This window comes from Coregonus clupeaformis, chromosome 32 (assembly GCF_020615455.1).
Source record: "Coregonus clupeaformis isolate EN_2021a chromosome 32, ASM2061545v1, whole genome shotgun sequence".
Classification (NCBI taxonomy): Eukaryota; Metazoa; Chordata; class Actinopteri; order Salmoniformes; family Salmonidae; genus Coregonus; species Coregonus clupeaformis.
In genome coordinates, this window is record NC_059223.1 from 2,634,263 (window position 1) to 2,661,285 (window position 27,023).

General features: G+C 43.1%; 1 protein-coding gene across 1 annotated transcript in view; it reads left to right on the forward strand.

The window, feature by feature from the left end:
- The window catches only part of LOC121548161 (activating signal cointegrator 1), a 65,611-nt gene that overhangs the window by 12,712 nt on the left and 25,876 nt on the right, over positions 1-27,023 (forward strand). Inside the window, 1 exon segment of the mRNA XM_045209999.1 lies at positions 18,307-18,409. Coding sequence (XP_045065934.1) covers positions 18,307-18,409 — 103 coding nt within the window.

The window sequence follows — 27,023 nt, forward strand, 5'->3', positions numbered from 1 at the left end:
CAACACAGTGCCACAGATGTTTCAAGTTTTGAGGGAGCGTGCAATTGGCATGCTGACTGCAGGAATGTCCACATGAGCTGTTGCCAGAAAATGAAATGTTAATTTCTCTACCATAAGCCACCTCCAACGTTGTTTTAGAGAATTTGGCAGTACGTCCATCCGGCCTCACAACTGCAGACCACGGTAGGTTGTAGCTAGATGTTGTATACTACTGTATGTGTCCCCCAGTATATAGACAGAACTAAAGATGGAGAGATGACCGTTGGCTACACTTTTTAATTTAAAAAAAAAAAAGGAAGACACTATTTAATTATAGACAGAACTAAAGATGGAGAGATGACCGATAGTGGTTGGCTGCACTATTTCATCATAGACAGAACTAAAGATGGAGAGATGACCGTTGGCTGTGTTGGCTGCACTATTTCATCATAGACAGAACTAAAGATGGAGAGATGACCGTTGGCTGTGTTGGCTGCACTATTTCATCATAGACACTAAGGGGAGAACTGTGGAATAGACAGAACTAAAGATGGAGAGATGACCGTTGGCTGTTGTTGGCTGCACTATTTCATCATAGACAGAACTAAAGATGGAGAGATGACCGTTGGCTGTGTTGGCTACACTATTTAATCATAGACAGAACTAAAGATGGAGAGATGACTGTTGGCTGTGTTGGCTACACTATTTCATCATAGACAGAACTAAAGATGGAGAGATGACTGTTGGCTGTGTTGGCTACACTATTTCATCATAGACAGACAGAACTAAAGATGGAGAGATGACTGTTGGCTGTGTTGGCTACACTATTTCATCATAGACAGACAGAACTAAAGATGGAGAGATGACTGTTGGCTGTGTTGGCTACACTATTTCATTCCGCTTAAAAAATATATTCACCCCACAGTTGCTGACAAAGTATTTTTATAATCACATCAAGTTATTTAGACAAAATAGATGAACATAATGTCCCACATGTTTCTACACGCACTCTGCATACATTCTCTGTCGTGTGTGTTTTCAGATTCACTGCTAATTCATAGCCTAGGACACCCCAAGCCCCATACTGCCCCATACAGCACACCCACAATCTACCCCGCCAAATAGATTGGATCGATCCAAGCGCTTAATAAAAGCCAGATTTTTCACTCCATTCCCTAGTTTAGCCTGCTTTAGCGCTGTGTTAGCGATCGCAGGGCAGGTATTCTAATCTGGCATGGTTAAAGGAGATCTATGCAGAGACAAAGCTAGCTCCTATTTCTCCTTTAGTGGAGCTGAGTGCTCTATTGATTTGTATTGACTGACCATGAGCCGGGTCGTGTACACTTGCAATTTGTGTGTCAGCAGAGGTTCCACAGTGTGTGTGTGTGTAATGTGAGGAAGAAAGAGTGTGTTTGTCTTTATGTAACTAACGCATCATAAGAAGATCTAAGTAGTCAGACATTCATATGTTACAATATGAATAGCTACCTAGTGTGTAATTAGGTAATGGCTTCAAGAATAAAGTCGGCATAACCACAAGTCATGTAGCTTTTATCAGGGATTTTCATTGCGTTATATTAGTTGATATGACTTATTATAAAACAAATTGGTCTCCATTTGGGATTTTCCTGTCTGTGTTCCTATAGCGTTCCTAGAGCTGACCTCCAGAGTGGCTCTGTCTGTGTTCCTATAGCGTTCCTAGAGCTGACCTCCAGAGTGGCTCTGTCTGTGTTCCTATAGCTGACCTCCGGGGGGTTCTGTCGGGTTCCTATAGCTGACCTCCAGAGTGGCTCTGTCTGTGTTCCTATAGCGTTCCTAGAGCTGACCACCAGAGTGGCTCTGTCTGTGTTCCTATAGCGTTCCTAGAGCTGACCTCCAGAGTGGCTCTGTCTGTGTTCCTATAGCGAGAGGTTCCTAGAGCTGACCTCCAGAGTGGCTCTGTCTGTGTTCCTATAGCGGGGGCGCGTTCCTAGAGCTGACCTCCAGAGTGGCTCTGTCTGTGTTCCTATAGCGTTCCTAGAGCTGACCTCCAGAGTGGCTCTGTCTGTGTTCCTATAGCGTTCTAGAGCTGACCTCCAGAGTGGCTCTGTCTGTGTTCCTATAGCGTTCCTAGAGCTGACCTCCAGAGTGGCTCTGTCTGTGTTCCTATAGCGTTCCTAGAGCTGACCTCCAGAGTGGCTCTGTCTGTGTTCCTATAGCGTTCCTAGAGCTGACCTCCAGAGTGGCTCTGTCTGTGTTCCTATAGCGTTCCTAGAGCTGACCTCCAGAGTGGCTCTGTCTGTGTTCCTATAGCGTTCCTAGAGCTGACCTCCAGAGTGGCTCTGTCTGTGTTCCTATAGCGTTCCTAGAGCTGACCTCCAGAGTGGCTCTGTCTGTGTTCCTATAGCGTTCCTAGAGCTGACCTCCAGAGTGGCTCTGTCTGTGTTCCTATAGCGTTCCTAGAGCTGACCTCCAGAGTGGCTCTGTCTGTGTTCCTAGAGCTGACCTCCAGAGTGGCTCTGTCTGTGTTCCTATAGCGTTCCTAGAGCTGACCTCCAGAGTGGCTCTGTCTGTGTTCCTATAGCGTTCCTAGAGCTGACCTCCAGAGTGGCTCTGTCTGTGTTCCTATAGCGTTCTAGAGCTGACCTCCAGAGTGGCTCTGTCTGTGTTCCTATAGCGTTCCTAGAGCTGACCTCCAGAGTGGCTCTGTCTGTGTTCCTATAGCGTTCCTAGAGCTGACCTCCAGAGTGGCTCTGTCTGTGTTCCTATAGCGTTCCTAGAGCTGACCTCCAGAGTGGCTCTGTCTGTGTTCCTATAGCGTTCCTAGAGCTGACCTCCAGAGTGGCTCTGTCTGTGTTCCTATAGCTGGGGTGGTTCCTAGAGCTGACCTCCAGAGTGGCTCTGTCTGTGTTCCTATAGCGTTCCTAGAGCTGACCTCCAGAGTGGCTCTGTCTGTGTTCCTATAGCGTTCCTAGAGCTGACCTCCAGAGTGGCTCTGTCTGTGTTCCCTATAGCGTTCCTAGAGCTGACCTCCAGAGTGGCTCTGTCTGTGTTCCTATAGCGGGTTCCTAGAGCTGACCTCCAGAGTGGCTCTGTCTGTGTTCCTATAGCGTTCCTAGAGCTGACCTCCAGAGTGGCTCTGTCTGTGTTCCTATAGCGTTCCTAGAGCTGACCTCCAGAGTGGCTCTGTCTGTGTTCCTATAGCGTTCCTAGAGCTGACCTCCAGAGTGGCTCTGTCTGTGTTCCAATAGCGTTCCTAGAGCTGACCTCCAGAGTGGCTCTGTCTGTGTTCCTATAGCGTTCCTAGAGCTGACCTCCAGAGTGGCTCTGTCTGTGTTCCTATAGCGTTCCTAGAGCTGACCTTCAGAGTGGCTCTGTCTGTGTTCCTATAGCGTTCCTAGAGCTGACCTCCAGAGTGGCTCTGTCTGTGTTCCTATAGCGTTCCTAGAGCTGACCACCAGAGTGGCTCTGTCTGTGTTCCTATAGCGTTCCTAGAGCTGACCTCCAGAGTGGCTCTGTCTGTGTTCCTATAGCGTTCCTAGAGCTGACCTCCAGAGTGGCTCTGTCTGTGTTCCTATAGCGTTCCTAGAGCTGACCTCCAGAGTGGCTCTGTCTGTGTTCCTATAGCGTTCCTAGAGCTGACCTCCAGAGTGGCTCTCCTCTCCTTGTTAGTGAGGCCGGAAACTCCGACTGATGCCTGCGTTTCCTTGTGCGGTAATGCAATATTTATATGCTGAAAAGCCTTCCTGCCAGACACATACACACAGTGGATATATGGGAGACAGGCTATTTTTTCCCTCTCTCTGTTTCTGTAATGTTGTGTGAATCTTCAGCAGCCCCGCTGTCTTTCCTGCCTTCTCCTTTATCAACCCCCCCTTCCTCCTCACCAACGGAAAATATAGTTTTTACTGTCGCGGCTGTGAAGGTGGATGTGGTCGTTAAGAATTCAATTTCGCTAGGAACAGGCTTCATTATCATTGCATGTGTGTCTCTGTGTGCGTGGGCGCGAGAGGTACAGGCTTTGAACACTCACCCCAATTTGTAGCCGCGCACACACACACACACTCCTCCTCTCTGTTTCCCTGCTAGGCAGTTTGCCATGGCAGAGAGAGGTCAGACAGCATGTGATTCTGCAGTGGTGTGTAGAATGCATTCAGCCCCAGTCCCCAGGCTCTGAGTAAATGGTTGCACTACTTACAATTTCACTACTGTTTTCAGAACCACTTCATTACATGCCTTTCAGTTTCAGTGAGGAATGTCAGTTAGTGTTTGGTAATTTGCCCAATTCTGTGTGGTTTTTGTTTGTTAGTGCACTGAACCAGACATAGTAATTGAAGGATCACTGAGGTGTATTTTGCTCACTTTGTCCTTCCTACCTCAGATATCCAAAACAGTCACATCAAATGAGTTTTCTTTGATGTTTTAAAAACTCAGTCTTAGAATTCTGAAGACTATTATACACAATCAAAGAGAAGTAATTGAATTCCAAGATAGATTATGGATTTGGATGTTGAACAGGTTCAAATAAACTAATTAGGTACACTGACTGTCAGTACATTTGTTGCCTTTGATTCTGAGTACAGTCGAATTCTGATTGAAGCTGAACTATCACTTTGTCATTCTACTTGACTGGTAACATATTAGAATAATAAAAGCAATTCAGACATTTTGTTTAATCTTACCAAAGTATCATATCTTCAGTTATGTTATTCTATATACCCATCCCTTTAAGTATTTTAGTGCACTGTTTACTCATCAGTTGTTGAAGAAATGTTAGGGGTTGTTTCTAGACTTGGCCTAATGCCTCTGTTAGGAGCTGTTTCTAGACTTGGCCTAATGCCTCTGTTAGGGGCTGTTTCTAGACTTGGCCTAATGCCTCTGTTAGGGGCTGTTTCTAGACTTGGCCTAATGCCTCTGTTAGGGGTTGTTTCTAGACTTGGCCTAATACGTCTGCCAGGGGCTGTTTCTAGACTTGGCCTAATACGTCTGCCAGGGGCTGTTTCTAGACTTGGCCTAATGCCTCTGTTAGGGGCTGTTTCTAGACTTGGCCTAATGCCTCTGTTAGGAGCTGTTTCTAGACTTGGCCTAATGCCTCTGTTAGGGGCTGTTTCTAGACTTGGCCTAATACGTCTGCCAGGGGCTGTTTCTAGACTTTGCCATAGTGTGGCGTAGTTGGCAGGTGTTTGGCCAGGTCTGGACGACGGCCATCTTGCTTGCTGGGACAGTGGAGGAATAGGGTAGGTATGCTAATGTGGAGGTGCTGCCATTGCAGAATGAACTCTGTGTTGGAATGATAAAAAATAGCCGCCATGCCTGGAGCTTTTTGAGCTGGGTTATTGTATTCACTGTGAGGCTGGTCCTGTCACCCAGGCTGGTCCTGTCACCCAGGCTGGTCCTGTCACCCAGGCTGGTCCTTTCACCCAGGCTGGTCCTGTCACCCAGGCTGGTCCTGTCACCCAGGCTGGTCCTGTCACCCAGGCTGGTCCTGTCACCCAGGCTGGTCCTGTCACCCAGGCTGGTCCTGTCACCCAGGCTGCTGCTTGTCCCCGTGTCACAGGATCAGGTCCCCAGTCTTACATCTGGCTGACATTTATCTCCTTTGTTTGTGTCAGCGTTCCGTGGGTGCGTCACACCATCATTTCAGCTCAGAGGACAGGGCTAGACAGGCTGTGTGTGTGTACATGACGTGTGTATTTTTTGGCACATGGCGTGTGTGCGCGCACACGTGTCTCTGTGTATATACAATGTCCGTGTGTGTGTGTGTAATGGAGCAGGAGGCATCTTGTCAGTGTCAGGCCTCCAGCTAAGCAGCATCACCGCTGAGAGAGAGAGAGAGAGAGAGAGAGAGAGAGAGAGAGAGAGAGAGAGAGAGAGAGAGAGGAGAAGAAGAGTCTCCTATACTCACCCCACTCCGACACAGCTTCTCCTATACCACCTCCACTCTAACACAGCTTCTCCTATCACCTCCACTCTAACACAGCTTCTCCTATCACCTCCACTCTAACACAGCTTCTCCTATCACCTCCACTCTGACACAGCTTCTCCTATACCACCTCCACTCTGACACAGCTTCTCCTACCACCTCCACTCTAACAACAGCCTGTGAGAGGAGCTCTCAGTCAAACCAAGAGGCTCTATGTAACCTGGACACTTAGTATTTATTTTCTCTTTTCCCATAATAATAAAAAACATGACACTCGGTCCATAGAAAATATATTGTAACTTAACAATATTACTAGTGCCATAGTACAATATTATTTTAACTATGGGATACGTGTTCTTGTATTTTCACATGTACAGATTCACATCTTTTATTTTGTGTGTGAGCTGTGAGCAAGCAGCCAGGCCAGAGAGAAAGAGAGCCAACCACTTCCCACAGGGCTGAGTGAACACAGATGGGGGACTCTTTTCCAGCCCCCCACTATCAAAGCTAACACTCACCTCCGGAGAGAGACGCGTTCGTAAACTCCCCCTCTATCTCCATTTCCCTATTATGAAATCAAAATGCCGCCATGAAACGGTTTGTTAGCTGACTGAAATCCAATCCATTTCACTGACAGTATTGCCACTAAAAGAGCTGGATTTGTGGTGGGGATAAAGGGAGATTGTGGAGGGAAAATAACAAGGTTTAATGCTTAAGATTCCCTGGAGTTCTTTTGAAGTCTGGTTTTGAAAGCAGACATGGTAGTTGTCCCTGGGGGAGAGTGTGTGTGTGTGTGAGAGAGAGAGAAGTAGGGTAAAGCCGTGTGCTAGGTGAAGAGGTTGTCTAATGCAATGCAGATGTACGATAGTATCCCCACTAACCCAGATGTAGGTGCAATGATTCCTTGATTTTACGCTGTATTATCTCTTACACTGTAGGTCGATATTTCCTCTAGCATTTAGGCTAAGTGCTATTTGGTAACTTTTTGTCAAGTGCTATTTAGTATAGGTTTACAAAGACAATTTTCTAAAGTACAAAGTTATTCCCTAAATAATCAAAAGAAGAGATACTGAATTTACAAATATTCTACACAGAGTAGGTTTAACACAGTATTTTCCTTCTTTGTCAGAACCTACTGTAGGCTTATACTGTGTATCAGACCCAACGGGAGGAACGTTCCAACAGTGGGGTAAGTTGTTGAGTCTAAAAACACTGAGTGTTGTGAGGCCGTCCTGTTTTCTTGCCGCTCGAGGCCCACCGCAGGAGGTGAAGTTATAAACATGGCTGGGAGAATGGGACTTCGCTAAGCGAGGCAACCTGTGGAAATTTTCCTGTGCAAACACATGACTTCATTACACCTGTCATCACTAACGCTAAATGGCTAGTGTGTCTCTTGCTAGCGCTTCACTGAGGCTCTCTGCGATTTGAATCGTCATGTTTGTGGAGCCCTGAGGTAAAATAAATAAACCATGATGCTCTGCCCACTTGTCATACTGCAGGAGAGCTTTAAAGGCCCAGTGCCGTCAAAAATTAAATGTTCCTGTGTTTTATATATTTGTCCACACTATGAGGTTGGAATAATACTATACAAAATTATGATAGTGTAGTTTTAATGTAAGAGCTGTTTGAAAAGACCGCCAAAAATGTCAGCCTGTTTTGGTGGGATGGAGTTTTGGCCTGACTGGTGATATCACCAGGCAGTAAATTAGTTAATAGACCAATACAAGAGTTCCAGACCTCTCTGCCAATAACAGCTAGTTTTCAGTTTTCCCCTCCCCACTCAGAACACTCCCAGACAGTCCTAGCAAAAGTATTGCTTGATAAATCTTTGCTAAGAAGTTATTTTTGTTTCTTTTTGACAATTTCCATTGAAAACAATCATAGTAAGGTACTTAATTTTTACCCAGAAATGATTTGATATTGAGATAAAAATGACTGCATTGGAACTTTTTAAAGCTCTAATCTTTAATTAAAGCAATAACAAAGTGGTTTTGGTAAAAAGCTGAGGGATGGGCCTGGAGAAATGTAACCACACTCTATAGACAGCGCTATGGATGCAAGGACTCACCATCCATGATATCAAAATGATAGTTTTAACCATGTTTTGAGGCTATACAGTGTTTGTTTACATACTATATACTTGTTAACAAACATTGGAGGTTATATTTTGGGTTCTGATGGTGTGACAGTTGAACTAAGCTCATGAGGCATTTATAAGTTATATTCTTAAAAGATTATGGGTATATACACTACCGTTCAAAAGTTTTAGAACACCTACTCATTCAAGGGTTTTTCTTTATTTTTACTATTTTCTACATTGTAGAATAATATGGAATATGGAATCATGTAGTAACCCAAAAAGTGTTAAACAAATCAAAATATATTTTATATTTGAGATTCTTCAAATAGCCACCCTTTGCCTTGATGTGGTCCTCTGTAGCTCAATTGGTAGAGCATGGCCCCTGTAACGCCAGGGTAGTAGGTTCGATCCCCGGGACCACCCATACATACAAATGTATGCACACGACTGTAAAAGCGTCTGCTAAATGGCATATTAAATTAAATATTAATGACAGCTTTGCACACTCTTGGCATTCTCTCAACCAGCTTCATGAGGTAGTCACCTGGAATGCATTTCAATTAACAGGTGTGCCTTTTTAAAAGTTAATTTGTGGAATTTCTTTCCTTCTTAATGCGTTTGAGCCAATCAGTTGTGTTGTGACAAGGTAGGGGGGGTATACAGAAGATAGCCCTATGTGGTAAAAGACAAAGTCCATATTATGGCAAGAACTGCTCAAATAAGCAAAGAGAAACGACAGTCCATCATTACTTTAAGACATGAAGGTCAGTCAATACGGAACATTTGTCTTGGGCTCCCGAGTGGCACAGCGGTCTAAGGCACTGCATCTCAGTGCTTGAGGCGTCACTACAGACCCCCTGGTTAGATTCCAGGCTGTATCACAACCGGCCGTGATTGGGAGTCCCATAGGGCGGCGCACAATTGGCCCAGCGTCGTCCGGATTTGGCCGGTGTAGGCTGTCATTGTAAATAAGAATTTGTTCTTAACTGACTTGCCTAGTTAAATAAAGGTAAAAATAAAAATGAAGAAAAAAACCGGAACATTTCAAGAATTTTGAACGTTTCTTGAAGTGTAGTCGCAAAAACCATCAAGCACTATGATGAAACTGTGAATCAGGCCTTAATGGTTGATTTGCTGCAAAGAAACCACTACTAAAGGACACAAATAAGAAGAAGAGACTTGCCAGGGCCAAGAAACATGAGCAATGGACGTTAGACCGGTGGAAATGTGTCCATTGGTCTGGAGTCCAAATTTGAGATTTTTGGTTCCAGCCGCCGTGTCTTTGTGAGATGCCGTAAAGCATGGAGGAGGTGGTGTTATGGTGTGAGGGTGCTTTGCTGCTGACACTCTCTGTGATTTATTTAGAATTCAAGGCACACTTAACCAGCATGGCTACCACAGCATTCTGCAGCGATACGCCATCCCATCTGGTTTGGGCTTAGTGGGACTACCATTTGTTTTTCAACAGGACAATGACCCAACACACCTCCAGGCTGTGTAAGGGCTATTTTACCAAGAAGGAGAGTGATGGAGTGCTGCATCAGATGACCTGGCCTCCACAATCCCCCGACCTCAACCCAATTGAGATGGTTTGGGATGAGTCGGACCGCAGAGTGAAGGAAAAGCAGCCAACAAGTGCTCAGCATATGTGGAAACTCCTTCAAGACTGTTGGAAAAGCATTCCAGGTGAAGCTGGTTGAGAGAATGCCAAGAGTGGGCAAAGCTGTCATCAAGGCAAAGGGTGGCTATTTGAAGAATCTCAAATATAAAATATATTTTGATTTGTTTAACACTTTTTTTGGTTACATGATTCCATATATGTTATTTCATAGTTTTGATGTCTTCACTATTATTCTACAATGTAGAAAATAGTAAAAATAAAGAAAAACCCTTGAATGAGTAGGTGTTCTAAAACTTTTGACCGGTAGTGTAGCATTAATGTTTAAGTCAAAAAATGTATGTAGCAATGATTCTACATTTTTACATATACATTTTAGTCATTTAGCAGACGCTCTTATCCAGAGCGACTTACAGTTAGTGCATTCATCTTAATATAGCAAGGTGAGACAACCACATATCACAGTTGTAGTAAGTACATTTGTCCTCAATAAAGTCATCATCAGCAAAGTCAGAGCTAGTAGGAAAAGTAAGTGCAATGTTTTTGGGCGGGAAGACTGAGATGTCTTATTTAAGATACTGAAGAAGTCTTGTCTGTCGGCCTTTAAAGAACATAATTGGTTAAAGACAACTGTGATGAATAAAAAAGTATACCAGTTTCATTTAAGGACCAAAGGATTGACAGCCGTCCCATATAGATTGCAAAATAGTTGGGAAGAGATTTTTGACGTACCGATCCCATGGCATACTGTTTATGATACGCGAAACGACGCCGGATTCAAAACGTAGAATTTCTCTATTTAAATGAAATCTTGCTACCAATAGAATGTTATTTATATGGGGGATACAATCTTCCCAGCTCTGCAGATTTTGCTGCGAAGAGACAGAATCATTAGATCATTTGTTTTGGTACTGTCCATTTGTAGCTTGTTTTTGGACACAGGTCCAGGAATGGCTAAAGGATTGCAATATTTACCTGGAGCTAAACCTGCATATAACATTACTGGGTGATCTGAAAAGTCATAGTCAATCGATCAATAATATAATAATACTTTTAGCAAAAATGTTTATTTTCAATTTACAATCTGTAGAAACAATGAGAATAGAAAGGTTCAGAACTTTTTTTAAACATCACAGTACAGTTGAAAAATATACGGCGAATAGAAATCCAATATGGATGGTGTTAAGAGATAGATGGGTGGTATTGAATGAAGTTGAAGGATGGGACTAATAACAACTAACAACAACTAATAACAACAAGATAACTAATAATGTAAGCATACTGTGTCCATAATAAGTATATAGGTTATAGGTTGAGCTTTTGTGAAAGATATGGCATATAGAAGCAAACCGGATGGACATCATGAAAATGATCAGAGAGGTTGAGGGTAGGGGAAGTTCAGGAGTAAAAACAAAACAAAATATAATGTTTGTAAAATTGACTGTGTCCATAAAATGTATATAGTATGTATAAGCTGGAAGTAGAGGCCTAAGCATTGTTGTTCACTAGTTTACTCCAATTAGGGAAGGGGTGGAGGGGTTGGAAAGTAAAAAAGTGAAATATATTTTTTTAAAGGATGTATATGTGTGTGTGTGTGTGTGTATATTTGTGAGAGAAAAAAAACATATGGGGGATTGGAAGTGATGCAGACAATTACATTGATGGAAGTTACAATCTATCTGCATTATTAAAGGATGTAGGGTTTGAGCATAGCCTGAAGGTCAGGGAGGGGCAGTTCCCCTTGCTGCGCCGTAGGAAAGCACCAGGGTCTTGTAGTGGATGCGAGCTTCAACTTGAAGCCAATGGAGTTGACGGAGGAGCAAGGTGACGTGAGAGAACTTGGGAAGGTTGAACACCAGATTGGCTTCAGCATTCTGGATAAGTTGCAGGGGTTTGATGGCACAAGCAGGGAGCCCAGCTAACAGAGAGTTGCAGTAGTCCAGACGGGATATGACGAGTGCCTGGATTAGGACCTGGGCGAGGAAAGGTCGTACTCTATGGATGTTGTAGAGCATGATCCAGCTTTTGATGTTTGCAGTGTTACACTGTGGAGTTGTCAACTGTGATGGAGAGCTTTTGGTGCAGGCAGGCCTTCCCCCAGAGGAAGAGCAGCTCCTTCTTGTCGAGGATACTAACTTAAATAACCATTTTCTTATTGGCGGTTTGCTGATGATTTGGGTGTGTGGCATTTTTTTGTTTTATTTAACCATGTAAGTTGACTGGGAACACGTTCTAATTTACAGCAACAACCTGGGGAATAGTTACAGGGAGATAAATGGGCCAATTGGAAGCTGGGGATGATTAGGTGGCCAGATTGGGATTCATTCCCCAACTCTTACAATAAGTGCCATGGGTGCTTTAGTGACCACAAAGAGTCAGGACACCTGTTTAACGTCCCATCCCAAAGACAGCACCATACACAGGGCAATGTCCCCAATCACTGCCCTGGGGCATCGGGATATTTCATTTTTTTAGACCAGAGGAAAGAGTGCCTCCTACTGGCCCTCCAACACCACTTCCATCAGCATCTGGTCTCTCGGGACCAACGCTGCTTAGCTTCAGAGGCAAGCCAGCAGTGGGATGCAGGGTGGTATGCTGCTGGCTGCATGCTATAGGGGAATAGGCCAAGTATAGTTAGCTGCAAGCCAGAGCACTTCCTACAGTGATGATGTGCCTATCTGTACCTCAAGCATCGACGACAGTCAATTTAGAATACTTTTTTATGAATCATAAGCTCTATAAAACAAAATGGCTGAGGTCACATGTTGATTCATCCAACACGCATCAGTATACTGCTAATGGGCTTGTAACCTAAATTCATGCATTTCATGACAGTGTTTCAGTTCAGCAGTTGAAAAGGACAATGTTAGCTTTCGTTATCAGTTGTGTCATAGTTACAACTCGGAACCCAGAACCAAGTCTTGCGTGCGCTAGCTAGCTACTCCATTTATGTTAGCACTAACAGTCAGTCTGCCAGGAGAGACTATTTGATAAGTCCTTATATAATTATCCACATAAAACAGCCTTTGTTCTTCAGATGAACTTAAATCAACGCCAGAGATCCCAGTATGGCTGTATTGGAAAGAAAACTCCTCATGTTTAGCCTGAGTATGTAGCTGTGTTTTAGCAGTCGACCAGACTGATGACATAATGGAATAATTCAACAACCCTACTTGCCGGCTCGGAGCTCCTAATAAGCAGACATGTCTTTCCTCGGCTTGAGGATATTAATAATGTAAAAAAGACGAGAGTCAGTGTTGGACACTCTCTTAGATAATTAATGTGCACTCTCCAACTTGACACTGGATGATTCTGTGGGTGAAGGAGAGTCTCTAATACAGCAGTTTCATATTGATTTGGATTACTTTCTCTTATAAAGGTCTTGTGGTAATGAAGATTTTCAGCCATTAAACATGTGTTCTTTTGCTATTGAAGGATGTGGTAATGAAGATTTTCAGCCATTAAACATGTGTTCTTATGCTATTGAAGGATGTGGTAATGAAGATTTTCAGCCATTAAACATGTATTCTTATGCTATTGAAGGATGTGGTAATTATGATTTTCAGCCATTAAACATGTGTTCTTATGCTATTGAAGGAGTATTGTCGGCTTCTTGGCCATTTGAGAGTTGTTTGGGTGCAAATGGTTTTAAAGCTAGAATCCTTAAGGTGGTCAGTCACTTTGTTCTTCAGGGTGTCCTGCCCTCTCCAAATACTTCTCTTTACTAGTTTCTCCACCACTCCTCCACTTGTTCATCATTTGTTCAAAACATTAAATGTAACCCATTTTAAAAGATTTCCTAGGAGCAGTCCAGATAAACAGCTACAAAGCTACGGTCAGCTGAATGAGAATGAATGGCTGGAAAAAGAATTACTATATTGAAGCTCAGTGATCTGGAAAGCCACCCTCCACCACCATCATTTCTTTGAGCTTGAAGTGGGTTTGCAGTGAAGACACAGGTCGCTGGGGCCTGATGCCTAGAGAGGTTAACACACCCTCACCTCTAGACATGGCCCATCAACGGGACTCAGAACAGTCCATCTGTTTCTTTATTCTCAGTGTGAAACCAGCCTTGACAAAGCCTCTACTTAGTATTTCGTTTTTTCCCCCCACTCTCTCTCTTTCTCTCTCTCTTTCTCTCTCTCTTTCTCTTCTGATTTCTCTTACTGCCACTTCTCTCTCTCTATCCATCTCTCTGCCTCTCCCTCTCTTCTCACCCTCCCTATTTTTCCCACCCTTTTGTAAAAGCCTCCTCCACAGCTCCCTGCTCCTGTGGCTTAGTAGCTCCCTGCCAATGAAGGCTTTTTTATTGGGCCTTGATTGAGTGCAGCCAAACGGGGCCTGACCAGGCAGGGCCAAAGCCACAGCCACACAGGCCCATTACCATCACCGCTGAGCCTGGCCTCAGAGAAAGAGAGGAGATTGCTTGTCTCTGCTTCCCCTAATTGCCGACAGCAGCTGAAAAGGACTAGGGAGAGGGAGAGGGGGGAAGCAGAGCAAACAGTGTTGGCTTGTTCACCAGTCATAGACAAGCAGCATGGACCCATATAGCTTATAGGGCTCTTGCTGTTCTGTTAGAAGCCCAGGGATTTGTTTTTCTGTAGTTTTGGGCCGTGCAGGTTGGAGTTCACCCTACTTGTTGATCTGAAGTCACTTTATCAATTTACCCACTTGTGATTTAAGGTTTGTGTTTGATGAGGGTGAACTGATCCTAGATCTGTGCCGGGGGGGGCCTCGGTGCACTTTCTCTGCCCCTTGAATGATCTTGTCTCCAATGGACTCTGTGAATCTCATATTATTACAGGCGCTTATTGTTGCAGCCCGCTGGCAATATCCCAGCGAACTGAAAAGAATGGGCTGTTTATGAACTTGTCTGAGGCGGGTGGCGAGGCTGCAAGACATTTTTTCCTTCCTTTTTTCCCACTCTCTGTGTTTATAGGGGGGTTGTGTTTTCATTCAAGAGCCTCTCTTTTCTGAAATGTCTGTACTGTAGGGAAGGTGGCTAACCACCCACCCCTTGAGAAACCATTATTAAAGAGTTACAGTATATTGAGCTGCGGAATCCTTAGCAGACTGAAGACTCTCAAAGAAGAGCTATTTCACTGTGTCCTCTCCTTGAACAAACTTTTTGCACACGCAAAAACACTTTTAATGAGGGTGTCGTTGCAAAATCTAAAGGAAGGTCCCTGTAAAATTGCTGAGAGCGTTGCCATTGTCAGTGAAACCATAGCAACATTGGCAGCAGTCAAACCTGTCGGCGCCCACTTGCTAACGATTTGGAAATTCATATTGGACACATCTTCCCACTGTTTGTGACTGCAAGAGAATTAGCACTAAACTAGCAATTGAACATTTGAACCAGTTTGTTGAGTTCCAATCTGCCCATATATTTTCATAAAGACATTTGCATGATATGGGAATGAAGATTTTCGAGAACCTGGACTCAAACCTGAAAATGTTGTCAAATTTTTTTTTTTAAATATACTTTCTTCATTGAGGTTCAATTTGATTTAAAACATTAGGGCAAACTGTGCAAATGTGGCTTTTAATAAAAAAATGAACGCTTTTAATGACGTCAAACCTTCAGTATGTATGAGGCCTATGTTATCGGAGTGGTTTTGGAATATGGAACAATTAAGGCTTTTATGTAGTCAGAGTTTCATCCCTTTGTTAGCATGTATATATGATGCATTTGGAGTGTTTGAGTGACTCGGGGCACTGCTATGGCTTGATGTTTCATGCCCTTTTGATTAGCATGGTATGGAAACAATTAGACTGGGGGAGGGGAGGCAAAGCAGGCTCGATTAAACAGCTTTAAATGCTAATTTGCTGGTTGAGGATGAAAGAGCGCGCGACCGGCTGCGTTTTGACATGAGCTCACTCAGGCGCCGGAATCAGCTACGCTCAATTCATCTGGATTTAGACGGACCACCACAACCACCATTTTGTTTTCCTTTCAAAACCTGGAAAAATACTACTACTGCCATCTCAAAGCCGAATGTGCTTACACACTCCCAAGTTGGCCTTAAGTGAGAATATTTAAGCACGCATCACAGCAGGCGAAAACACATGTAAAGGACTGGCTGCACCAGTCTTGAAAATACACCTCCCCATAGCCAATTGAAACAAGGAGGCCTCTCTTCCTCAAAACTGCCATAGTGGGATGCTTGCATTAGGATATGGGCTATTTCCCTTGACTGAGATGATAAAAGTAGAGAGGATAGCTATGCAGTTTGTCTGGTATAGGACTTCCATCTTTTTCTGTAAACAACCCCTGGTGTTACGGTCGAATGTGTTCGCAAACCCCCGTAAACACTCTGAATGTTGCAAAATTGGTGAGAGAAATTGGTGAGAGAAATTGGTGAGAGATTTACGGCACTACTTTCCCACTTTAGCAGAGAAGCACTCAAAGGGTAAACCTCACACTTCACCGCCGGAGTGTCGTTCAGAGTCGGACTGCAAAACACCATCGCTACTAGTGTGTTTCTAGAGGTTTCTACAACAAGCCGCCACTGTGGAATCCCTGTTGAGCTTTAGAGGGTGTTCAATTACGTTTCATCATCACATGCAGTCATTAGTCAGTTCAGCGTTGACTGTGATGTGTAATAAGCAGCCCCATCACCTCTCCTATTTAGTCAGGAACCACACAAACGGCGACAACCACCCACCCGCCTGGTCTGTCTGTCTTGTCAATTCTCCTAAAAGCCCTGGATTTGTCCCAACCTTCAGTGCTCCTCTTAAGAGAGACGGAGGGAGTGTAGAGGAAAGAAGCGAGCCGTCGTGAAAAGCCGCCGCTTCCTGACTCGCAGAGATGCAATCACGACACTATCTGATAGACGTGCTGGAGGAAATTGGATGAGCTGAGGGCAGCTACACCCGGACAGATTGGGAAGATGACTCCTTTGTCGTGAAAGTGTCAGTCAATTCCCCCTACTGTCACCTGAACAACCAATCAAAGGGAGGGAGAGAGGTTTCTTCTTTCCATTGCTCCATGCTTTGCAGTGGGAGTGTTAATTAACCAAAAAAAAAGCTGTTTTATTGTCATATACACCAGACAGGTGCTGTGAAATGTGTTGTTTTACAGGGGCATCCGTAGTAGTAAGGCGAACCTGGAGCAAATTAGGTTTAAATGCCTTGCTCAAGAGCAAATCTTTAGACTTTTAACCTGTCGGCTCGGGTTTTCGAACCAGCAACCTTTCGGTTACTGGATCAACTCTCTTACTGTTAGGCTACCTGCCACCCTATCTACGTATCTACAGTACTGTACTGTCTGGAGCTAGGGCCTGAAAGGGATGTCATATTGCGTAAATATTCAAGCTGTCACGGTAGAGAGATGATTGCAGCTGTAATAGCAAGCTACAACATGATAATACCGATTTGGTAACACTTTATTTTAAGGGTCCATAATAAACCATTTGTAAGGCATTTCCAAACAGTTTGCTCACCATTTATAAATCATTACTCCCACACGTGTAAATGTTAGTAAGCTAGTTATTAAGACATGTGTATATATATATCCTTAAACATCCTGTGTTGTGTGCTTGTTGTTTTACCAGGTACTGCTGGAATGTCTACCAATGGCATGCTCATCCTTTTGTGAGAAATTACACTGGTCACTCAAAACATTTATAAAGTATTTTTAAAGTATAAATAGCACTCAATTTAGATCAGGGACTGCAAAAATAATGTACTAATGATTAGTAAATGGTTTCATAATGTGGGAGTAATGATAAAAAAAATGGTGAACACACTTTATAAATGCCTTCTAAATGGTTTATTATGGACCCTTATAATAAAGTGTTACCAATGATTTAATTTCCCCCACATCCACCCCCTCCCTCTTTTCTCAGAAGATGTCTTTATGAAATCATGATACATAGAACAGATAAAGATTGATGTATAATGATTAAGATGTCTTGTTGCGTAACCTCTTTGCCAATATGTTTGGTGTCTGTGTTAGTTTCATAGAATGTCATGACAAGTTATAAGGTGTTACGTCTCCCTTTTGACAGGGATGTAGAGATTCCATTTAAACATACTTCAATTCAAGTGTTATTACTGTTTCAAAAACTGCCATAACCCTTTATGCCAGGCTATATATTGCTTTCACGTCTATGGTATTACTCTGAATATAACAGGTTCTATCTACCTGTAGGTTCTATGTCATTCCTAACAAGGATATATTGCTGTCACAGCAATAAAGGTTCCCAGTCTAAAGTGTCCACCACTCCTGTCTGTCCTTAGGAAAAGCAGTGCTCTGACTGTTTCTGTCTTGTGTTTCCTGTCCCCCAGTTTCCTCAGACCTGCGAGGAGTCTGCTCTGACTGTTTCTGTCTTGTGTTTCCTGTCCCCCAGTTTCCTCAGACCTGCGAGGAGTCTGCTCTGACTGTTTCTGTCTTGTGTTTCCTGTCCCCCAGTTTCCTCAGACCTGCGAGGAGTCTGCTCTGACTGTTTCTGTCTTGTGTTTCCCTGTCCCCCAGTTTCCTCAGACCTGCGAGGAGTCTGCTCTGACTGTTTCTGTCTTGTGTTTCCTGTCCCCCAGTTTCCTCAGACCTGCGAGGAGTCTGCTCTGACTGTTTCTGTCTTGTGTTTCCTGTCCCCCAGTTTCCTCAGACCTGCGAGGAGTCTGCTCTGACTGTTTCTGTCTTGTGTTTCCTGTCCCCCAGTTTCCTCAGACCTGCGAGGAGTCTGCTCTGACTGTTTCTGTCGTGTGTTTCCTGTCCCCCAGTTTCCTCAGACCTGCGAGGAGTCTGGCTCGCCGTTCGTCTTCGTCTGCACCAACCCTCAGGAGCTGGTGGTGAAATTCCCCATGAAAGGGAAGCACAAGATCTGTAAGTCCTGCGTCTTTCATGTCGCACAGTAGATCCTAAGGAATTTGGTTGAGCTTTCTGTGGGGGAAGAAAATTCTCACACAAGCTCTGCATGTACACACACACATTCACACACACACACACATTCATATACACACATTCACATACACACATACTGTATACACACAAACATACGTAGGCCTTGTGAAAAATGAACATGATTTGCACAAGCTCAACAAAAATGTATGAACACACACATGCTCACAAAGTCTCTGGAAGAGCAATCTGTAAAGACAAGATTTTGCTGTCAGGTTGCCCAGGGGATGTGGGAGGCTGTAGCTAGCTTCAGTGTTGTCAGTGTATGGTGTGATTTATAATAGGTCAGAGCACATTTCCCCCGCTGTAGCTGGGACTGTAAAATGATGTACCTGCGAGCTCTTTTGTTAATATTTCACAAACTCCTGAGACATGAAGGGTTGTATATGTCCCGCTCTCCCGTCTCCGGTCCTTCAAGATGGATCGCAGGTCTTTGGGAGATTCAAGGTAAAGGACTAGCACTGCCCTTTATCAGAAGGCCATGGTTGGAGTTGTATTGCAAAGGGGTGAAATGGAGCAAAAGCCTCGAGGGTTAAGGTGCTTATGCTCATCCATTCTAAACAGGTACATTTGAAGAACATTTTGGATGCACTATCCCTTTAATACATTGAATAATACGTTATTACCTTTATATTGCATGTAAACTATACGATATCCTTCTAGTCCCCAGACAGTTCATTTCTAGCACACTATTGGACCAGTCATCTCGTCCCCTTTTTATATCCAGACAGTATTTCACCCGCTATTACTCTCCAGCCTCTGAAGGCTCAAAACCATCTCCAGGGAGACCACCTGTGAACCCCACACAAGCGCTGGTGGGGGAGGGGGGGGTCACTCTGTCACTCTCTCTCTCTGTCACTCTCTCTCCCTCTCTCGCTCCCTCTGTCTCTCTCTCTCTCTCTCTCGCTCGTCCCCTCTCTGTCTCTTTCTCTCTCTCTCTCCCCCTCTCTCTCTCTCTCTCTCTCTCTCTCTCTCTCTCTCTCTCTCTCTCTCTCTCCTCTTCCGCCTGGGTTCCCTCCCTAGCACACAGGGTCAAGGGGCTGCGGCCGCCACTCGTTCAGGGAGGCCCAGTGGGAGTGTTGTTCACCCCTCCACTGTGTGAGACAGAAAGGGTCCTGTTCTCTTGTCCAGCTAGCTGCCTCAGACCTGACAGGGCAGCAGAGCAGTGGAAGGCTTAGCCAGTGTTGACACTTCACTTGAAGGTCTGCTTACTTAAAGGTCTGCTAGAAACTATATACAAACTATATACAAACAGTTTACAAATGACAACTATTTACTATTAAACTATTTACTATTAATCTGTTAACTATTAAACTATTTACTAATGAAAACTATTCACTATTAATCTATTCACTATTAGTTTACTACTATGACTACTATTTTATGACTAAACTATTTAGCTTTATAATGACCTTCAAATAAAGTGTTACAAAGCCCCCCCCCCTGCACAGTAGTGACATTTAGAAGAGGAGAATGATGGGAATTCTTCATTGTAATGTGGATGGATGTTCAATGTAAAATACACTGGACAGAGCCCATTGGGGTGTGGATGGATGTTCAATGTAAAATACACTGGACAGAGCCCATTGGGGTGTGGATGGAGTAATAAAAACACTGGACAGAGCCCATGGGGTGTGGATGGATGTTCAATGTAAAATACACTGGACAGAGCCCATTGGGGTGTGGATGGATGTTCAATGTAAAATACACTGGACAGAGCCCATTGGGGTGTGGATGGATGTTCAATGTAAAATACACTGGACAGAGCCCATTGGGGGTGTGGATGTGTTCAATAATACACTGGACAGAGCCCATTGGGGGGGGGGTGTGACTGTGTGCGTGTGTATAGATCAGTGTGTATGTGTGTTTGCGTGTGTCTGTGTGTGCGTTTACGAACTAGGGACTTTCCTCTGATTGTACCCATTCATCCACACACTGCAATGACCCCAGCCAACCACTTCTCTCAGCGCTGAAGGGAGCTGAAGGTCACCGTGGCTGTTCAGAGCTATCAAACAACCTGACAAGTGTCTCCCCCTCGCTCGCGCTCTCTCTCTCTCTCTCTCTCTCTCTCTCTCTCTCTCTCTCTCTCCTTTCTTTCCTTCTCTCTCTCTGTCATTCTTTCTCTCGCTTTCTTTCTCCTATCTCTCTCCCCTCTTTCTCTCTCTCTCTCTCTCCCTCCTATCTCTCTCCCTCCCTCCCCTCTCTCTCTCTCTCCCTCTCTCTCTCATTCTCTTTCTTCCTCTCTCTCTCTCCTCCCCTCTCTCATTCTATTTTTTCCTCTCTCTCTCCCTCCCCTCCTTCTCTCTCATAAGATTCTGCAGAGTGCTGATCCAGACCCTTCATCTGCTGGCTGGCTACTGCACATGTTCTAGTCTCTCCAGTTACCAGCCTGTAGTGCTTAACTGATCTCCTTAAAGAGTGTAACCCAGTCCATCCTTAACACCTCTCCGTTTCACTTTGTTTCATTAGGACACTATTCACTTAGCTTTATGTGCTTCGGATGACATTTGAGGTGAAAATCTGGTCTGTTCTATCTCTCCGCTCTCTCGCTCTCTTTCAAACACACACACGCATCATATAAGTAGCTACATCCGATTTCTCACGACACTTGCGTTTGCGATTAAATGCTTATGGATTCTTTACATGCCCGGGGAAGAGAAATGTACCTGTTTATTTGTACATGATGTCAGTGAGGTGTGAGTGAGTCTGTACCACTAACAACCGGCTTCCTTGTTTACCCTGTGTTTACTGCCGTGTACACAACGAGCCCCTTCCAGCTGTCTTGTCACAACGCCATTTGCATCCATTTTCGTGAATACATCGACAAGCACAGCAGTATGTATGACTGCCATCCCCCAGGTTACAAATACATTTGGAAGTACAGTGCCTTGCAAAAATATTCATCCCCCTTGGCGTTTTTCCTATTTTGTTGCATTACAACCTGTAATTTAAATTTATTTTTATTTGGATTTCATGTAATGGACATACACAAAATAGTCCAAATTGGTGAAGAGAAATAAAAAAAATTACTTGTTAAAATAAAATCTACAAAATAAATAACGGAAAAGTGGTGTGTGCATATGTATTCACCCCCTTTGCTATGAAGCCCCTAAATAAGATCTGGTGCAACCAATTACCTTCAGAAGTCACATAATTAGTTAAATAAAGTCCACCTGTGTGCAATCTAAGTGTCACATGATCTGTCACATGATCTCAGTATACACCTGTTCTGAAAGGCCCCAGAGTCCGCAACACCACTAAGCAAGGGGCACCACCAAGCAAGTGGCATCATGAAGACCAAGGAGTTCTCCAAACAGGTCAGGGACAAAGTTGTGGAGAAGTACAGTTCAGGGTTCGGTTATAAAAAAATATCAGAAACTTTGAACATCCCACAGGGCACCATTAAATCCATTTTTAAAAAATGGAAAGAATATGGCACCACAACAAACCTGCCTAGAGAGGGCCGCCCACCAAAACTCACGGACCAGGCAAGGAGGGCATTAATCAGAGGCAACAAAGAGACCAAAGATAACCCTGAAGGAGCTGCAAAGCTCCACAGCGGAGATTGGAGTATCTGTCCATAGGACCACTTTAAGCCGTACACTCCGCAGAGCTGGGCTTTATGGAAGAGTGGCCAGAAAAAAGCCATTGCTTAAAATACAAAATAAGCAAACACGTTTGGTGTTCGCCAAAGAGCATGTGGGAGACTCCCCAAACATATGGAAGAAGGTACTCTGGTCAGATAAGACTAAAATTGAGCTTTTTGGCCATCAAGGAAAACGCTATGTCTGGTGCAAACTCAACACCTCTCATCAACCCCGAGAACACCATCCCCACAGTGAAGCATGGTGGTGGCAGCATCATGCTGTGGGGATGATTTTCATCGGCAGGCACTGGGAAACTGGTCAGAATTGAAGGAATGATGGATGGCGCTAAATACAGGGGAAATTCTTGAGGGAAACCTGTTTCAGTCTTCCAGAGATTTGAGACTGGGACGGCGGTTCACCTTCCAGCAGGACAATGACCCTAAGCATACTGCTAAAGCAACATTCAAGTGATTTAAGGGGAAACATTTAAATGTCTTGGAATGGCCTAGTCAAAGCCCAGACCTCAATCCAATTGAGAATCTGTGGTACGACTTAAAGATTGCTGTACACCAGCAGAACCCATCCAACTTGAAGGAGCTGGATCAGTTTTGCCTTGAAGAATGGGCAAAAATCCCAGTGGATAGATGTGCCAAGCTTATAGAGACATACCCCAAGAGACTTGCAGCTGTAATTGCTGCACAAGGTGGCTCTACAAAGTATTGACATTGGAGGGGGTGAATAGTTATGCACGCTCAAGTTTTCTGTTTTTTTGTCTTATTTCTTGTTTGTTTCACAAAAAAAAATATTTTGCATCTTCAAAGTGGTAGGCATGTTGTGTAAATCAAATGATACAAACCCCCCCAAAAATCAGTTTTAATTCCATGTTGTAAGGCAACAAAATAGGAAAAATGCCAAGGGGGGGTGAATACTTTCGCAAGCCACTGTAGTTCGATAATCCCACTGAAGTGAAGTAGGGGGGGATTTGCTCCAGGAACCATCCTACCTAGCGGTTAGCTCTTTGTTTTACCACGTTGAAAACACGGTGCCATTGAAACAGAGAAAGCCAGTTAGCTTAACCAGCGTCCAGCTTTTTCTCCTTGCATTATTTACCTCCTCTCTCATTTTTTTTACTCATCCGCCGGGAGAACGAAAGAGGTTAGTGAGAGAAGAAAGTCCTCTTCTTTTGGTTATTTATTTATTAATGGAACCATTTAATATTCATGCTTTTTCCAGAACTATCTGGCTGCAGAGGGTATTTGCTGCTCTGGAGTCGACGGACTGGGGAGCAAATCAGGTTTTAGCTCCATTGAGCTCTGTGGATGAAGGGAAGGTGACAAAAAGAGAGGGAGGTAGAGAGAGAAAGAGAGGAGGGTTTATGTGTTCTCCAGTAAATGGGAGGCAGGCCTGTAAGGTGACAGGCTGTGTTTATTACTGATCTGTCAGCCGGTTAATGGGTAGAGGAGAGTGGAGCAGAGCAGCTCATATAGAGGCCAGGCGGTAACTGCATGGCAGGCAGAGAGAGAGCTCTCAGCAATGTTCTCTAATCATAGTTCTACCCTAGTAGACCCAGTCTTCAAGCTTGCTTCCACAGTCCCCAAAGAATATCCCCATCACTTTTTCTACATCCTCCCCCAGAATTTATTTTCAGTTTCCCCCTCTCCCTCTTATAGCAGGCAGAGAGAGCTCTTAACAATGGGACTCAATGATAGTGATACTCTAACAGAACCAATGATAGTGCTACTAACAGAAACAATGATAGTACTACTAACAGAAACAATGATAGTACTACTAACAGAACCAATGATAGTGCTACTAACAGAAACAATGATAGTACTACTCTAACAGAACCAATGATAGTACTACTAACAGAAACAATGATAGTACTACTAACAGAACCAATGAGAGTACTACCAACAGAAACAATGATAGTACTACTCTAACAGAACCAATGATAGTACTACTAACAGAACCAATGATAGTGCTACGATAACAGAACCAATGAGAGTACTACTAACAGAACCAATGAGAGTACTACAACAGGAGAACAGAACCAATGATAGTGCTACTAACAGAACCAATGATAGTGCTACTCTAACAGAACCAATGATAGTACTACTAAAACAGAACCAATGAGACTACCAACAGAACCAATGATAGTGCTACTACAAACAGAACCAATGAGAGTACTACCAACAGAACCAATGATAGTGCTACTAACAGAACACTAATGATAGTGCTACTAACAGAACCAGTGATAGTGCTACTAACAGAACCAATGATAGTACTACTAACAGAACCAATGATGGTGCTACTCTAACAGAACCAATGATAGTGCTACTCTAACAGAACCAATGATAGTACTACTAACAGAACCAATGAGAGTACTACTAACAGAACCAATGATGGTGCTACTCTAACAGAACCAATGATAGTGCTACCTAACAGAACCAATGATAGTGCTACTAACAGTACCAATGATACTACTACTAACAGAACCAATGATAGTGCTACTATCAGTACCAATGATAATACTACCAACAGAACCAATGATAGTGCTACTAACAGAACCAATGAGAGTATTACCAACAGAACCAATGAGAGTACTACCAACAGAACCAATGATAGTACTACTAACATAACCAATGATAGTGCTACTAACAGAACCAATGATAGTGCTACTAACAGAACCAATGATAGTGCTACTCTAACAGAACCAATGATAGTGCTACTAACAGAACCAATGATAGTGCTACTAACAGAAAAGAGAGTACACCAACAGAACCAATGATAGTACTACCAACAGAACCAATGATAGTACTACTAAAGAACAGAACCAATGATAGTACTACTAACAGAACCAATGATAGTGCTACTAACAGAACCAATGATAGTGCTACTAACAGAACAAATTGATAGTACTACTAACAGAACAGAACCAATGATAGTACTACTAACAGAACCAATGATAGTACTACTAACAGAACAGAACCAATGATAGTACTACTCAAACAGAACCAATGATAGTACTACTAACAGAACAGAACCAATGATAGTACTACTAACAGAACCAATGATAGTGCACTAACAGAACCAATGATAGTACTACTCAAACAGAACCAATGATAGTGCACACAGAACCAATGATAGTAACTCGAACAGAACCAATGATAGTACTACTAACAGAACAGAACCAATGATAGTACTACCAACAGAACCAATGATAGTGCTACTAACAAACAGAACCAATGATAGTACTACTAACAGAACAGAACCAATGATAGTACTACTAACAACAGAACCAATGATAGTACTACTAACAGAACCAATGATAGTGCTACTACAGAACAGAACCAATGATAGTGCTAGTAACAGAACCAATGAGTAACGTGCTACTAACAGAACCATGATAGTGCTACTAACAGAACCAATGATAGTGCTACGGTTAACAGAACCAATGATAGTGCTACTAACAGAACCAATGATAGTACTACTAACAGAACCAATTATAGTGCTACTAACAGAACCAATGCTAGTGCTACCAACAGAACCAATGATAGTACTACTAACAGAACCAATGATAGTGCTACTAACAGAACAGAACCAATGATAGTACTACTAACAGAACAGAACCAATGATAGTACTACTAACAGAACAGAACCAATGATAGTACTACTAACAGAACAGAACCAATGATAGTACTACCGAACAGAACCAATGATAGTGCTACCAACAGAACCAATGATAGTGCTACTAACAGAACCAATGATAGTACTACTAACAGAACAGAACCAATGATAGTACTACTAACAGAACAGAACCAATGATAGTACTACCAACAGAACCAATGATAGTGCTACTAACAGAACCAATGATAGTGCTACTAACAGAACAGAACCAATGATAGTACTACTCTAACAGAACCAATGATAGTGCTACTAACAGAACCAATGATAGTACTACTAACAGAACAGAACCAATTATAGTACTACTCTAACAGAACAGAACCAATGATAGTACTACTAACAGAACAGAACCAATGATAGTACTACTAACAGAACAGAACCAATGATAGTGCTACTAACAGAACCAATGATAGTACTACTAACAGAACAGAACCAATGATAGTTCTACTAACAGAACAGAACCAATGATAGTACTACTAACAGAACAGGACCAGTGATAGTACTACTAACAGAACAGAACCAATGATAGTACTACTAACAGAACAGAACCAGTGATAGTACTACCGAACAGAACCAATGATAGTGCTACTAACAGAACAGAACCAATGATAGTACTACTAACAGAACAGAACCAATGATAGTACTACTAACAGTACAGAACCAATGATAGGACTACTAACAGAACAGAACCAATGATAGTACTACTAACAGAACAGAACCAATGATAGTACTACTAAAACAGAAACAGAACCAATGATAGTACTACCAACAGAACCAATGATAGTACTACTAAAACAATGATAGTCTATAACAGAACAATGATAGTGCTACTAACAGAACATAAGCAACAGAACAGAACCAATGATAGTACTACTAAACAGAAACAGAACCAATGATAGTACTACCAACAGAAACAGAACCAATGATAGTGCTACTCAACAGAACCAATGATAGTACTACTAACAGAACAGAACCAGTGATAGTACTACTAACAGAACCAATGATAGTGCTACTAACAGAACAGAACCAATGATAGTACTACTAACAGAACAGAACCAATGATAGTACTACTACAGAACAGAACCAATGATAGTACTACTAACAAACAGAACCAATGATAGTACTACTAACAGAACAGAACCAATGATAGTACTACTAACAGAACAGAACCAATGATAGTGCTACTAACAGAACAGAACCAATGATAGTGCTACTAACAACAGAACCAAAATATAACAGAACCAATGATAGTACTACTAACAGAACAG